The sequence below is a fragment of the Stegodyphus dumicola genome, chromosome 6 (assembly GCF_044657685.1).
Source record: "Stegodyphus dumicola isolate Sdum_Otavi_A_Nest chromosome 6, ASM4465768v1".
NCBI lineage: Eukaryota > Metazoa > Arthropoda > Arachnida > Araneae > Eresidae > Stegodyphus > Stegodyphus dumicola.
Genome location: NC_140773.1, coordinates 103,114,215 through 103,131,381, shown reverse-complemented (window position 1 = coordinate 103,131,381; position 17,167 = coordinate 103,114,215). Strand labels below are relative to the sequence as shown.

At 33.8% G+C, this 17,167-nt stretch overlaps 1 protein-coding gene across 3 annotated transcripts in view; it reads left to right on the top strand.

Moving 5' to 3' along the window:
- LOC118183988 (long-chain-fatty-acid--CoA ligase 5-like) overlaps nucleotides 1-17,167 on the top strand; it is a 100,401-nt gene that overhangs the window by 26,824 nt on the left and 56,410 nt on the right. For all 3 annotated transcript variants that reach the window (XM_085818742.1, XM_085818741.1, XM_035353617.2), the window contains exons 6-7: nucleotides 5,829-6,001; nucleotides 16,590-16,622. In XM_085818742.1, coding sequence (XP_085674868.1) covers nucleotides 5,829-6,001; nucleotides 16,590-16,622 — 206 coding nt within the window. The remainder of the gene's footprint in view (nucleotides 1-5,828; nucleotides 6,002-16,589; nucleotides 16,623-17,167) is intronic.

The following is a 17,167-nucleotide window of genomic DNA, read 5'->3' as shown; positions in this document are numbered from 1 at the left end:
ACATAATCGAAAGTTCAAGCTTACTTTTATGAAATAGCTCTAACAGTCTGCAAAAAATAATAAGCCGGATCCAATTCAAAGATTAAGGAACAACACAATCTGCAACATGAACTGAATTAGATAATTTTAGCTCAGGTTATACCTCCGTTACACATTGAACGCGCATGCGCACAAACTTATTAGCAGCCGTTAAGGTCTTACGCGCTCTCGTAAACGCCTGTGCGCATGCGTGAACGCGACGCATGCGCAGAAAGTTTGTAGCTTGGAGGTCCAGATTATAGATCATTCCGGATTATGGGTGTCCGAATTAACGACTTTTGACTGTATAATTTAACCTCTGTCTTACCCAGCTCAATGATGGGATGTAAGAAATTTGTTTATACTGTTTTTTATACTCATAGTACTGTGGTTGTTTGCTAAGTTCTTTTTATAATAATTTAAATAGCAAAAATCAAAAAGCAAGAATCAATATTTTCCATATATAACATCTTTATTATTCTTTGTAGCCCTCACTAACTCCTTACTGATTTTATTGCATGACAACCTTCTGAAACTAAACTGAAACTAAAGGTGTAGTGAAAGTAGTAGTCATTATCTAGTAGAAGTAGTTGTAGTTATTATGACCAATAATAATTGTTGCCTACATCACTCCCCTACCAGTAACAAAGTTACGTTACTCTGAAAACATGGTGGGAGAGAAGATACAAATATCTATACAAATAACACTGATACAAATATATAAATTGAAATTATGTACAAAAAAAAAAAAAAAAAAAACGTAATTAAGTTTTAAATTAATATGAAAGAGTTATAAGTTCAAGAAGAGTCAATAACATCATTGAAACGAACTAGAAGTTTTACTTGTCTTCCACATCGTGTTAATTTTTTAGGTTGTTCTAGTTGCTGACTTGGCACTGATGTTTGCTTACTTGGCACAGATGTATGATCACTTTTTGAAGTTGGAGACAAACGTTCATTAGGTTGTAACACATAAGCTGGTTTTAACCTATCCACAGAGATACTAACTTGTTTATTTTTAATTGATAGAAGAAAATATTTCGGGGTTCTTTGCAGTACCAAAAAGGTCCTTCATATGGGGGCTCCAAAAGTTTTTTTACTCTGTCAACCCGCAGAAACACGTGCGAGCATGTGTACAAATCTTTTGGGATGAAAATCTTTTGTTTACATTTGGATTTGGATTGATAGGGCTTTAAAAGGGCCATCTGATTTCGAAGATTACTTACAAAATTATCATTAAATATTGGCATGTTTGATTCTTCAAAGAATTCACCAGGTAATTTAATAGTTTTGCCATAAACCATTTCAGCTATTGTATACTTGCAGTCCTCATGTAGAGCAGCTCGCAAACCCATAAGAACTGTTGGTAATGTTTCTGTCCAATGAAGAAAATTATGACATCTAATAGCTGCTTTTAAAGTACGGTGTAGACGTTCAATTTTCCCATTACTCTGAGGATGGTAAGAAGTTGTATGGTTTACTTTTACTCCACATAGCGAAGCCAAATTTCGAAACAGTTCCGAAATGAACGGAGTTCCTCTGTCAGTAATAACACAAGAAGGTACACCAAATCGTGTTATCCAATGTTCATAAAAGGCTCTTGCTATATTTTCTGCTGTGATATTTGATAACGGTACCACTTCCATCCAAGAGGTAAACCGATCAATCCACGTCAAACAATAAGTGTATCCATTAGAAGGTGAATAAGGCCCAATTAAATCAATGTGCACAACACTAAATCTTTCGTCTGGTGCTTGATATTGAGAATATTCTGATTTTGTATGTTTAGTTACTTTATTTTTCTGACAATCGATACAAGTTTGAGCCCACTGTTTAACATCTTTTTTTATATCCGGCCAAATGAATCTTTTAGTAATCTCTTTTACAGTACTTCGGATTCCAGGGTGAGCTAAACCATGAATTGCATTAAATATTTTCATCCGAAAAGTTTGAGGTATGAATGGTCTGATATTAGAAATAGAGGTATCGCAATATAAGAGTTTTCCTGATGGTAATTGGTGCTGTTTAATATGCAATGATTTGGAATGTAATTTCAACTGTTGCAGTTCATCATCATTAATTTGTGCATCTGCTATCAGGTTAAAATCAACAACAGGTGAATCGATGTCCTCAATCCTAGATAGGCTGTCTGCAACCACATCGTTTTGACCACTAATATGGCATAGGTTAGTAGAGAATTGTGAGATATATTGTAACTGTCTGAGTTGTCTGGGAGATGCTTTGTTATGATTCTGCTTAAAAGCAAACGTTAAGGGCTTATGATCCGTATAAATAGTAAAATTGCGGCCTTCAAGTAAATGTTTAAAGGATAAATATATACCCAAAAGCTCGCGATCGTAAGCGTTATAATTTTTCTGGGCATCATTAAGCTTTTTTGAAAAAAATGCAATAGGTTTCCATCCATTTGGTTCTTTTTGTTGAATAACTGACCCAATAGCCAAATCGGATGCATCTGTGAGAAGTGCCAGAGGGTAATCCGAATTGGGGTAGGCCATCAACGCTACTTGAGCAATATCTTGTTTACATTTTTCAAAACTTTTTCTGGTTTCATTGGTCCATAGTATTTTACGTCGATCTTTTTTTGTAGATCCTTTCAAAAGTTCATGAAGAGGAGCTTGAGTTTCTGCGGCATTTTTAATGTAATTACGATAGAAATTGATCAGTCCTAAGAAGGAACGAAGTTGGTGTATAGTTTCTGGAAACAGATATTCTGTGATAGCTTTAATTTTTTCAGGTAGAGGTTTTGAACCTTCAGCAGATATTTGATAGCCCAAAAAGTCTATTACAGGTACTCCCAAAACTGTTTTGCTAATATTAATTCGGAGACCATATTTATCTAAACGCTGGAAAATTGTTTTAAGATGTAAACGATGTTCTTCCTCGCAAGAAGAGGCAATCAACACATCATCCAAATATGAAAACACAAAGTCTAGGCCATAAAAAACTTCATTGATGAACCTCTGAAAGGTCGCGGGGGCATTTTTGAGACCAAAACTCATGACATTGAATTGGTAAAGACCAAAAGGTGTGATAATAGCAGTTTTTTCTTTATCTTCATCTGCTACTGGAATGTGAAAATACTCTTTAAAGAGATCAATTTTAGAAAATATAGTTTTATGAGTTAAAATATGTTGAAAATCTTGAATTCGAGGAATGGGATAATGATCAGGTACAGTTAAATCATTCAGTCTTCTGTAATCCCCACATGGGCGGAAAGAACCGTCTTTCTTTGTCACTATGTGTAGGGGACTTGCCCATTCTGAACTGGACGGACTAATGATGTTATTGTCCAGCATATATTTGAATTCTCTTTTAGCTATTTCCAACCGTTTAGAGTCTAATGGTCTTGCTTTACAACTTACAGGTTGTCCTTTAGTTATAATATGATGTTTCACATTATGCTTTACAGTAGAAATAAGAAAGTTTGGTTTCGTTATACTAGGATACATAGCAAATAAATCAGAATATTTACATAAGCTGCCCGTTGTATTTACAGTTTCATGAATAGAGATGGGTGCGATGTCACCATAAACTGCAAGGTTCGTCACACCATCAATTAGCCTTTTATGCTTTATATCAATCAATAAATTGAACTTATTTAAAAAATCTGCACCTAATATGAGTTTACTAATTTTTGCTACAATAAATGGGAATTGAAATTCTCGGCGTAAACCAAGATCAAGAATTAAAACTTCTGTACCAAAAGTATCAATTTCTGTATTATTTGCAGCATATAATTTATAGTCACTAATAAGTTTGTGTTTAGAAGTACGAGGAATAAAGATTACCTCTGCTCCACTGTCAACCAGAAAATGTAAACCTGTTTTTTTGTCCGTGATAAATAAGCGGAATTTACGGCAATTTTCTTTATTTACAGCAGCAAAGTCTGCCGCTAATTCCACTGCTGATTTTCGTTTTCCGGGGAGCTGTTTTTCCATGCACAGGGGGGTTTGCATCTATCAGGAAAACACTTTTCTCGAAAACAAAAGTGGAAATAACAGTACTTGCCATTAGGGTTATAACGGCTCCGAGATTTACTTCGATTATTAGATGATCGACTGCTATTTCTTGAGCGAGAACGAGAATTTCTTGTGACAGTTAGTTTTTCGAATTTATTATCCAAAGCTGCAATTTTTGTCGTAATTCAGCAATAGCATCTGTTCCTGGAGAAACAATACTGCTGGCACAGTATAGTTCTTGTTTTGGTTGCATTTCGATGATACGATCCGCCATCAGAGCTAGCTTTTCGATATCTTCATCACTAACGATTAAAATATTGCGCACAGTATCTGCCATTTTCTGCAGAAATAGTGTTTTAAGAACTTTATCCGAAATGCCATCGGTAGCAAGATTTCGCATTTTTTGTAAAAGTTGACTAGGTTTACTGTCTCCCAAGTCTATGCCTGTTAGCAGTCTCTGTAAACGTTTATTTTCACTTTCTTTAAAAGTGTTCAAGAGACGTTCTTTAGCAGCAGTATATTTGGTTTTGCTATTGTCACTTATAATATTCCATAAACTTTCAACAAATTTTGCTTCCAATTGCGATACTAAGTAGTTGAATTTAGTTTCCTCGGCAGTTATTCCACAAATAGAAAACTGTGCTTCTACTTGATAAAACCATATCTCTGGCTTTTCAGCCCAAAAGGGAGGTATTTTAACACTTACCCCTGCTATTTCTTCTTTAATTGCCGATTCTTCACTTTCTGACATCTTTATCAATAATTCCGAGGTCACCAAGTATGTGGTTGCTTGCTAAGTTCTTTTTATAATAATTTAAATAGCAAAAATCAAAAAGCAAGAATCAATATTTTCCATATATAACATGTTTATTATTCTTTGTAGCCCTCACTAACTCCTTACTGATTTTATGGCATGACAACCTTCTGAAACTAAACTGAAACTAAAGGTGAAGTGAAAGTAGTAGTCATTATCTAGTAGAAGTAGTTGTAGTTATTATGATCAATAATAATTGTTGCCTACAGTACTCTGAATGGGTTTGTTCATATTCCATAATGATATAATTATATATGTATGTATTATAATAATGTATGTAATATAGTAATATAATAACAATAATAATAACAGTAATAATAATAATAATAATAATACTTAACTAATTCTGTTTTAAGAACATCATGACTACTTGACTTCAGACTACCAACTTACCAAAGACTCATCACAGTGTATGTCCATCTGAACTAACATGCTGTTTTAATTAAAAGCATTTGTTCCATGTCATACCATATATAACAATAACACCTTTTTTAGGGAAGGGTAAAGTAAAATAGTACTTTCTGATTATCCGCACATATATTACTGGCGACTCTGTGAATTGGCAAAAAACAGTTGTTTTTCTATCTTTACAGCTGATGGGTACTGTACTGTTTATTAATAATAATAATGAAATGAAGCATTTAATGCGAAAAAAACCTGTATTGTGGATATTTGCATTATTTACACGCAGTGGGTACTGTTTAGTAAAAAAGGTTGGTTAAATATATAAAGCTTGTAAATCTGTATGCATTCAGATACTTGAAAATACACCAAACGTATAACTGTTCTATTGAGCATTAAAACCTGGAGTGAAATAATAAGAAAGTACCAATACAATTATTAAAGTTTCAAAACATGTATTTGTTTCTTTCCTCATTTATTGTTCATTTTAGACAAAGTTTCAACTCTCTTAATTGAATAAAGACATATAAATGTATGTTTGAAAATTTAAGAAATAATATTTAAAACATGGTAAGAATTTAACCCTTTTAAAGCAGTTTTTTTTTCTCTAATAGCCAGTCTGTCCTTGGTGATAGTTAATGACAAGAAAAATGCTTTAAATGTTATTAAAAATGCTTCTGAAGTTCCATCTCTCCGTACTATGGTGTTGATGGATAAACCTGATGATGAAGTTCTCCATGCAGCTAAAGGGGCAAATATTGTTCTTTTGCATTATTCAGAAATGGAAGTAAGTAAAAGTTGATACATCATTGGCATTACACTAACAATCTCAAATCTCCCCCTAAAAAAACCACTTTTCTTAAAATTCTTTGGAAAAAATCATTTGTATTAAATCTTCTGGACATGCAGTAATCTCTGCTCATTTGCTTTAAATATTCTTGACAAGAATTTTTTTATATGGATATCTCCGTTTGCATGTTGTGTAGAACATTGTGAAGCAATTTCAAAATATATTCATGTAAAAAGAGGGAAAAGAAAATATACTTTTGGTTTTGGCTTAGTGCCAAGAGTATGCAAAAAGCTGATGGTTGCCTGGTTTTTAGCATTTTGAAAGTTTTTTTGCCTTTGAGAAGATGCTTCTTAAACTACTATATATTGAGCATGACCACATAAATAGCCTAGAAATATAATTTATTTTGTTTTGAATATGCATTTGACTCTATTGTTGCATCCACCAGTTTTCCTTACATGAATAATCTCCAGTGGTTGTGAAAAACTTGTCTGTTATTAAAATTATGGACATAACATAGTTATTGTGCATCAGTAAAATATAGCTGAGAAAGATGTATAAAAAACTGGAATAATTTCTGTGTTTATTTCAAAAACATTCATTGTAATTGTTGAAAAGTACTGGAAAATGGCCACAGTAAAAATCATCCGTGAAAATGCTAGGGGAAAAAAAAAAAAAAAACTTCTTTTGCTCAGTAAAATTTTAACTAGCATAAAATATCTTAAAAATTATGAAATGTTTAATTATTTTTGTACAGTGACATAAAAATATTCATATCATAGCAATAAGCTATTTTTTGAAATTATACATGTTTATTTTCAAAAGGTAACTTATCATACCGTAATTTTAGAGGCATCAAAATATGTATATATAAAAGTATTATTTGAAGCAATTGTTTAGTTTTTAATTTGTATTTTTAGTTACACGAAATTAAAAAAAAAAAAGTAAAGTTGCTTTGTTTTTCATGCTAATACTTTCTGTTTAATTCTGTAGACAAATATAATTTCTTGTTCAGTCATAAATTTCTGTAGTCCAAATCCTGTAATTGCTGTGTCAAGAATGCTGACTAACTTGTCAATCAAAATTTTTTCATTTTCAATAAGATCTCTGTCAATTTCTTCCACTATTACTAGTGGTATTTTCTGGATCTAGAACCAGCCCACTAGCGGCCGAGCAGTAAAGTCGCTGAACACTGGTAGTTCGGTCCGAGGTTCGAATCCCATGAACGGGCTGGCTGCATAGGTGTTTTCGTGGTTTTCCCCATGTGTAATGTGTATACGGGCCAGTTTCCCTTAGAAAGTCCTCCACAAACGCATCCCTCCCCTTAGGCAGATAGCCCTCAAGGCTTTGCTGTAATTAAATAACCTAACCTAATCTAACCAGGATCTAGAACTATGCTACAGATTTTGCCAGCCATTGATTAATGATTGGGGCATTGTCATCACAATGAAAAACTTCTGTTATATCATCTTCATTTATTACCACCTCTCCACAATTCTTTAGAAAATCCTATAATTGGAAAATTTCACTTTGGTTTAGAATATGCAAAAACCTTCAAATTCGCAGCTATCAACTTCATCATTCTTACCATAAAATATGGTAGCTGGCCATAAATTATGCCAAGCATTTTTTTAAAGCATCTAGAAACACATCCTCTCACGATCTTGCGATACTCCACCCAGCAGATTTTATGCTAAAATATTTCAAAAATTCTTGAATAGTCTTGCCATTATTCAAGAAATTTATCATGGATTTTGAAAATGTTACTTTATATGTGCATTTCAGCACATGCACTATTCCAATATCCTTAGGCTGAACGATTGCCATACACTTTGGAGGAAAAAATAACGTGGATACATTATCTTTCACTAAAACTCAAGTATGAGCCAAACAGTTGTATACAGTCAGGACAGTTTTTGCATCCTCAGATAAACCAACCGAATTCCAATGTTGCCAAGCCTCGGGTATGAAATTAATTTCAAGGCCAATCATTCATAAACACTTATGTCATCCATGTTCTTTTATTTGCACAAGATATAACAGAGAAAATTTTTACTCTTTTAAATGCTCAAGGTTGTGTATTTTTTCCGATTACAAGTTTACACTTGTACGTTTCTGCAGCATTTGCACATGCTAAAATTGTTAGTCTCGCTTTAAAAATCTTTGACACTAGTTGAACCCTTTTCTGTAGAAGATGACAGGGTATTTTCCAGTACATATTGCCAAAAAAGGACCAGCTTCATGATTATTGTAAATTTGTTCTGGAGATAACTTTTCACTATTTTTATGAGTTCAATGAATTCATCTACAAATAGTTCAGCAGCTTCAGTATCAGCTGAAGCTTTTCCACCTGGAAATTTTTAATTGCCTTATACCATGGCAATTTTTAAATTTAGTTACTCAACCTGTGAAATATGTGCACTTAGTTTTTAAGTTCATTTCTTCATAAAATATTTTGGCTTCAGCCATTAGCATTAGATCCGTCAATGGCACATTGTCAGACCCATTCAGTCATTACCTTGTCATGATCATCACTTTTAGCATAAAGAATAATTTTTCTGTTCTTCATTGTGAGTGGGATGTTCTAATCCACAAAAAATTCAAAAAGTTCATTTTTCTGTTTTCTTATATCATATACATTTCCTAATTTCATAATTTTTTCTCATCAACACTGACTTTCCAGTGCCATACTCCTTGTGTAATTTCAAGATGGATATACCTTTATCCATTTTTGCGGCAATTCCACTTTTTGTTTAATGGACAATGAAGCATGCTTTCCTTTTGGAGATCCTGTTGCAGCTCCAGAATTAGAAAATCTTTTCGACATAATCAAAAGTTCAAACTGTAATTTTCATAAAATTGCTGTAATAATAACAACTTGCAAAAAATAATAAGCTGGATCAAATCAGAAAGTTAATGAATAGTGCAATGAGCTATATTGCCTGTAATTCCTTGGAATCAGTAAAGTATAATTTTAGCCTAGCTTAACAGAGTCTGCTATACATTATTGGCTACATAGCATGAGATTGTCGACGAAGGACAAGTTGTTCTGCTAAATTTTGTCTTGCTTGTATCGTGTATGGAGACAATTAAGCCTAAATTGTATTATTTATTATACAGTCAAAAGTCTTTAATCCGGACTTACGGGACTTCGGCGATTCCGGATTATCGATTTTTCCGGATTATAGGTCATCAGTTTAAATCTGATAAGATGGCAAGCAGAAATTATAAATTTAAAAATATGAAACCATAATTTATGAAATAAAGAGCAATTATGATCTAAAGGGTATCAAATTTTACAAAAAAAAAAGCTTAGTATTTATTTGTTTATTAAACATTTCTTTCAACGCACGCATGCGTAAAGCATACATTATGCATAGTCGAAATTAGAAAATTGCAACCAGAAAACTATTTGATTTGTATTCGTGATATTTAAAATGACGAGGAATTTGATTTAAATCATATCAAAGACGGAGTACGTCGATATGAAATACTACATTTAGTAAGGAATTATAAGCCGAATAAAATAAAAAAATCTGCCCTGAAGATAAGGATAGTGCTGACAGATCAACTTCCAGTTCATTGCACGCTGTGATGTTCCCCCCTCTTCCCTGTGCAGAGCAGCATGAAAGTGATAAACAGATTTCGGAATGGTTAGAGAAACAAAGGAGCCTATATCCATTTTTTGCAGCAATTCCACTTTTTGTTTGATGGACATTGAAACATGCTTTCCCTTTGTAGATCCTTTGGCAGCTCCAGCATCGGAAATTCTATTTGATATAATCGAAAGTTCAAGCTTACTTTTATAATATTTCTCTAACAGTCTGCAAAAAATAATGAGCCAGATCCAATTCGAAGATTAAGGAACAACGCAATCTGCGACATTAACTGAAATAGATAATTAAATAATTTTAGCTTAGCTTTTACCGTCCGTTATACATTAAACGCGCATGCGTAAACGTATTATGTGCATGTGTACATGCATATGCACATGCGTAAAGGTATTACGCGCATGCGTTAATGCAGAAAGTTTGTAGCTTTGAGGACCGGATTATAGATCATTCCGGATTATGGGTGTCCAGATTAACGACTTTAGACTGTACTAATGTTTATTTAAGTCCTAAATTCTGCTACCAAGTGCCTAAGTTCTAAATTTTTGCTGCCTCTACATTTTGGGTCGCAATGCTTTCCCCAAGTTCTAAAAATTTTGTCATCCCTTAATTTTGTTGCTCGGATCTTCGCTAAATTCCAAAAATTTTGTCTCTCCTAAATTCTGCCACCTGGCGCAGCCATATAAGCTCTGGCTTTGTTCTGGGTTTATGTGAATAACAAATCAATTATTTTTAATTTAAATAACACTAAGTGTTCTTTGGTTTATGAGTATCATTAACAAAATCTATTCAGTTTACCGGAAAGTTCTGTCCATTTCTACGACAACAGTTCTCAACACCTAAGCACGTGTTTATTTGGTGCATGTTTGGCCCTCTATTTTTATCGTGTAATGTATACATACTCACATAACAAACTGACTAACTACTGATAAAGTTTCACTTTTGTCAGTACCCGTAGCTACTGATAAAGTTCATTATTTTATATGAATTTCAATAAGGAAGAAATGCTACAGAAATTTATTAAAAGTGTTTGGTGAAGGTAAAGTTTCTGACAGGATATGCAGAAGATGGTTCGAAAATTTTGAAACAGGTGATTTTGGCCTTTCTGATAAGTCATGTTCTGAGCAACCATCTTTGATCGACGACGATATTGTTAAGACCATGTTGGAGCAAGATCTTTTTTTGACAATATCGGAGATCGCAGAAAGCTCAGCAAACCATTTGGTACCATATTAGGAAGATAGGATTGGTGTGGAAATATTCAAGATGGGTGCCACATGAATTAAGTAAGAAGAATTTGGATGATCGAGTCATCATATGCACAACTGTGCTTGCTTGGAACAGAATCGAGCCCTTCTTGAACCGGAAACCTAGCCCTTCCCCTTCTAAACCAAATTTGACTTTGAATAAGAGAATGTTGTGTATATGGTTAGACATTCAAGGACCAATGCATTATGAGCTTTTAAAACTGAACGAAAATCTCAATTCAGAGAAGTAGTTCAGAGAAGCAGTGGATAATTTAAAGACAGCAGTTCAAGAAAACAGGCCGGTGATTTCAATAGGAAGGACATCATACTGCAATCTTGATAATGCCAGGCCACATGCTGCTTTGGAGACTTGTCAAAAAATTGCAGAATTAAGCTGGGAAATTCTATTGCATCCATCATGTTCCTGGACTTAGCACCCTTCAACTATCACTTGTTTTTGCCTCACAAAATATTTTGAAGGGCAAAAAATTCGGAAATGAAGAAGATATCAATCAAGCACTGGTTCAATTTTTGCATCAAAAGATACAATGTAAAATAGGGTATATAAATTGCCCTCATGCTTTATTGATGGTGAAATTTTTTTTTTTTTTCGTTTTATTCCAAAAACAGACAGAAGTTTCCAGTAGACCGAATATGTTTAACATATGGAAAGAAATTTTTGTTAACATTTCTTAACATTGTCCTTGTTAACATTTCTTAGCATATTTAACTTAAATTTGTAATCATTGCCAAGGTAATGTGAACATACACTGCCCTCCAAAAGTTAAGGAACAGCATGTTTTCTGTGTCTAATTTGAGAATGAAGCAACATAGAAACCAGAAATTTAGAGAACATGTTCACTAAACAGTTCTTTAACGAATGCAACATATAATGTTTCTAAAGTTCAGTGCAAACATGAATTACAACAAAAAATTGCACTCTTGGCAGAGAAATCCAGTCTTGGAGAAACAGTATATTGCAGTTTTTTGAGGAAACATGGGGTAGTAACGTTACAAAAATTGGTTCTAATAAGGAATATGTCCATCCCTAGCGGCAGTGATGTTCATGCTGTCAATTAAGTTGTGAGTCAGTGAAATAGGAAGCAATGACCAGACACGGAGTAATCCTTGTTCAAGCTCATCTGACAATCTTGGAGGAGGACTTAAAGCAGCACCCTGTCTCCCAAGGTAGTCCCAAAGATGTTCTATTAGATTCAGACCTGGGGATTGAGTTGGCCATTCCATTCACTCCATACCGTGACCCTCAAGATATTCTTCAGCAACTCGAGCTCGGTGCGGTCACGCATTGTCATCCATCATAAGAAATCCAGGACCAATAGCAGTGGCATATGGGCAGACATATTGATCAAGGATCTCGTCTCAATATCTCACACCAGCCTAAGTTCCTCCATGGAACACATGCAGGTCAGTGTTACCACCGAGAGAGATCCCAGTCCAAGGCATTATTCCACTGCCTCTGTAAGTGTCTTTCCACAATGTAGGATTGCTTGTATCTGGTGCGTTGTTCCCTTCAGATCAGCTGACGACGGGAATCGCTCTCCAGTGGAAACCTGGACATGTCTGTGAAGAGAACAGGTGCCCATTGTTGAGTGGTCTAGGAGACGTGTTGTCTTGCCCAACTTAAATGTGCACCTCTGTGTCCTCGTGTCAAGGGGACCCAAACAACTGGTTGTCATGCATACATACCTGTATTGTGCAGGGGTCTGTGCACTGTAGTAGCTGAGATTCTTGTTGCCATTAAATGATCTCCTGTAAGCTGAGGCACAGTAATGTTACTCTTCCTTCGGGCCGAAATAGCTAAATAACTCTAGGTCTGCCTGGAACATGTCTTCTAGATGCAGAATCCTCAGATTCAAACTGATTCCATAGTCAATGGACACTAAGAGAGACATTAAGATGTCTCTTAGCATCAGCTTGTGACATCCCCATTTCCATCTATCTGATCGCTCGCCATCACAACAAATCAGACAAATGAAACAAGACAAAACTCTGATAGACTCTCCTGGATATTGTCTATGAAACTGTAATAACAACTAAAGATCAGCACTCGTGAACAAAAATTACAATATTTAAAATTTTTCTCTAACTCCTTCCTATACAAGTATTCATTTTTATAAAATAAGAGTGGTAACTATTGTTTTTGCATATATTTTCTGAAACTTCGTTACTGTCATGCATATGAACTGTCAAGTTAAACATTACTGACATTTTTGTAATAGTGAGCTTTGAAAAACATGTTGTTCCTTAACTTTTGGAAAGTAGTGTATCCTATTACACTACTTTCCAAATTTACTTAAGTCATCTCCATCAGATGGCAATAACTGTCTGCAAAATTGCTAATAATATGGTCTTATAAACCAAGTTTTTCTGTTAGTGACAACATTTTATTTATGCTAATACTTTCTCTTTAATTATCTCTTCTATAAACAGACATAATTTCTTGTTCACTTACAAAGTTCCACCATTCAAGTCCTGTAATTGCTGTGTCAAGAATATCGACTAACTTGTCAATCGAAATTTTTTCCCTTTCAATAACCTCTGTGTCACTTTCTTCACTATCGGAAGTGCGAATGGGTAAATGCTAGGCACATGTGTAGCAGACGCGTGCATTAAACGTGCATGCGTAAGTTTATGGCCTTTGAGGTCCGGATTATAGATCATTCCAGATAATGGACGTCCGGGTTACGGACTTTGTACTGTATTAAGAGACAGCATTGAATAATCTCCCTTTTGTGTCTTATTATTATTGTCAGAAAGTTAATACACCATTAAATATTACAAATGATTGAAATACTATATTATATTTGAGATCTACCTGTACATATAACATATATGTCAAATGTTTTATTGATTGTAAAGAGAATCCTGTTAAAAAAATGTTCAGTTTCTAGTTGTCATATTGAGTAATAATAATAATAATAATAATAATAAAATGCTATAAAACGTAAATGTCAACGAATATTGGATATTGTCAATGAAATTGCTATTAACAATTGAAGATCAACACTTGTGAACAAAACTTACAATTTCTGCATTTTTTCCTCCAACTCCTATATAACTGTTCATTTCTATAAAATAAAAGTGGTAGCTATTTTTTTTTACATATATTTTCTTCAACTTCGTTACTGTCATGCATATAAACTGTGAATTTAAATGTTGCTGACATTTTTCTAATAGTGAGCTTTGAAAAAGTATGTTGTTCCTTAACTTTTGAAGGGTAGTGTAAATGGTTACCATGCACTTAGTTATTTAATTACTAATATCAAAAAATTGTTTATGCGTCACTGCATGAGTTATTACTCAAGTTGTCATGTGTTGATAAACATGCAGTTATGAAAGAAAAATATAACAAATAATGATTCTCCAGGTGATGTCATGAATATAAAATATTAGTGGGTGTAAAATCAATGATGTTACTATGTACTAGAATGTTTCAGTTTGAGATATGTGCCAAGAAGATATACAGCTACGGAGCAAAATTTTTGATCACACAAATCTATGCTAAAATGATTGTTTCTTCAATAACGAGTTATTTTATTGTACCGAAGTTAAATTAAGAGTCAGGATACTCCACATGTTTTATTATGGATGGAAAAAATCAACAGTGCATGCGTAAAGCATTAAGAAAAATGTTTCCTTAAAAAAAAAATAAGTTGGTGGTGGCTTTGAGGTTCGAATTTTAGATCGTTCCGGATATTGGACATCCGGATCTCAGATTTTGTACTATATATATTTTTTTAACAATACTCGAATGCTCCAAATATCCTTTCTGTTTTTCCAAATTTCTTGTTGGTTTCGTTTTGAAGAAACTTTCTCGTGGTCATTTTTGGAAGTTACATTGTCACTAAATTTCCTCTTTTAAGCAATAAATTCTTTGAGAGTCTGAAAACAATTTCTTCTCTTATCTAGAAGCCTGGCAGTGGGTTTATGATAGGAGATGCAACAGAGCTTGGGAACACTTGCATACCACCATCCATAGGAAAATATGTAGTTTACATTTATTTAGCTCCTATTTTGGTAGTGACTGACCAGTTTGATGGATTTCTGATGAAAGTAGGATTATAGTTGCAATCTGAAGAAAATGTTTGGATAACAGAACTTACTCATCTGGAGAACAAATAACATTTTATATATATATATATATATATATATATATATATATACATATATTATGCTTTGAATCTGATAGTCTGAATTAGCATCTGGAAAGTGACTAATAACCAGTAGGGCCAGATTTAGACTTGATGAGGTGCTAAGCTATTTGAGAGATGGCCCTTTATAAGCGATATGGGACAATTCTTTTGGGGGGGGCCTAAGCTAAAGCTTATGTGTAAATCTGACATTGATAACTTGTATACATTATAAAGATGTGAAATAGGAATTAGTCAGGATAAGCTAATAAGTTGGGTTATGTACTATTCAAGTGACTTGCTTATGAGCTTTGACTGTAAGTGGTTTGCGATATTCTTGCAGTATTGTAAGCTATGCTCATGTATATATTCTTACAAAGAAATAATAATACTTAAGTGCTTTCAACATATGCTATTCAAATCCAGAAATCCAATTTGGTTATTTCAATAATGTGGTGAACGGTTAACCTCCAGGATTTACAAAAAGACAATATTTAGAATCCTGTACAGAAAATGTGTTGATGAATTAGGCCCGAGTGGTTTCTTTGTAATAATCATAATCAGTCGGTATTCTCTCATCACAATAAGATCTGTGAGTATTCCACATCGTAATGAGTTTTTGTTTTAAAGTAAAAAATGTGTGATTTACCAAGAAGTAAGGAAGATATATCTTTCTTTCAAGAAAAATACATTTTACATCGTATTTGAATATGCAGAAATGAATATTGAATAAAACTATGTATCAGGGGTTTAGTTTGGAACTCGACGTGAAGAGTTGCAAGTGAAGATAAAGCTTACATATAGACCACTAGTTCAGTAATTTTAGTGTGCTGTTTGTAATAGCACAGGGATTTATTTACTTTTGGGCAGATGAATTTTTGTTGATTAATTAGTGGGAGAAGATGTTTTATGAAAATGCAGCTATTGACTGGAACAGTTTATGAGAAGAGGTGTATTTTATACATATAATCAGAAAATCAAATAAGCTAATTTGTGGCCCTGAAAAAATTGTGGACCTAAAAAGAAAATCTGTTTGTACAGGCAAAGCTGACAGAGTTCTACAAAACTTAATATTTGATGGTTTATAGTACCAATAAACTGGTGAATTCTCGCTCAGGTTCTAAACTGAGCGGCAACTACATTCATGCCGAAAATCGTCAACCATGTACAAGAGGAATAGCTGTTGATGAGTTGATCAGACTGTTGGCATATAAAACTGAGGAACTGGTGGGGGGGGGAAGATTTAAAACATTTTAATATGATTTATAAATTTCATTTTGTTAATCCAACAACAACTGCTAATATGCAAAATGTTTAAAAAACTGTGGTATTTCACTGAGAAATGAAATAAAAGTCAACCAGGCATGTTTGCTATCATTATGAGTTTTACCTTGCATAGTTCATGTGGTGAAAGACCTTGCAATTAGAATTTGTTTAAAATTTATGTTTGTGTTAACTATAAATGTAGTCTTAACATTATATGGGAAGGGGTTATAATTTTATATTGCTCTGTTCTAATTTGAAATTAATGTTTAATATATTTTATTGATAATTGTCCTGTGATTTTCATCTTCAGGAACTTGGAAGAAAGAATAAGAAAGATCTTGTGGTAAGCATACTTCATAGCATTCTGTCTCTGAAAGTTTATATAATAGCACCTATGTAAACTTTTCTCATAGGGCCATTCCATTAAGCAAAGTCAGTGACTGCATAAGCAATGTTGTTATAACTATGCCAATTATTTTATGGGTGTATATTTAGCAGACTGATCAACTAATGTATATTTATACATAAAATCTTATGGATTAGGTTATTTTAGTACTTAAAGTGTATTTGAATAAGAAAAATAGTACTATTTACATACTAAAGTGCCCACCAGCAGCCGAGCGATAAAGTCGCTGAACACTGGTAGTTCGGTCCGAGGTTCGAATTCTGCGAATGGGCTGGCTGCATGGGCGTTTTTGTGGTTTCTACCATGTGTAATGTGTATATGAGTCAGTTTCCCATAGAAAGTCCTCCACGAAGGCATCTCTTCCCTTAGGCAGATAGCCCTTGAGGCTTCTCCATAATCACACATTACATACTAAAGTGCTCAAATAACATGAAAAGCAGGCTGTTTATTTATAATATATATTACCTTAGGCAAATTTAGAG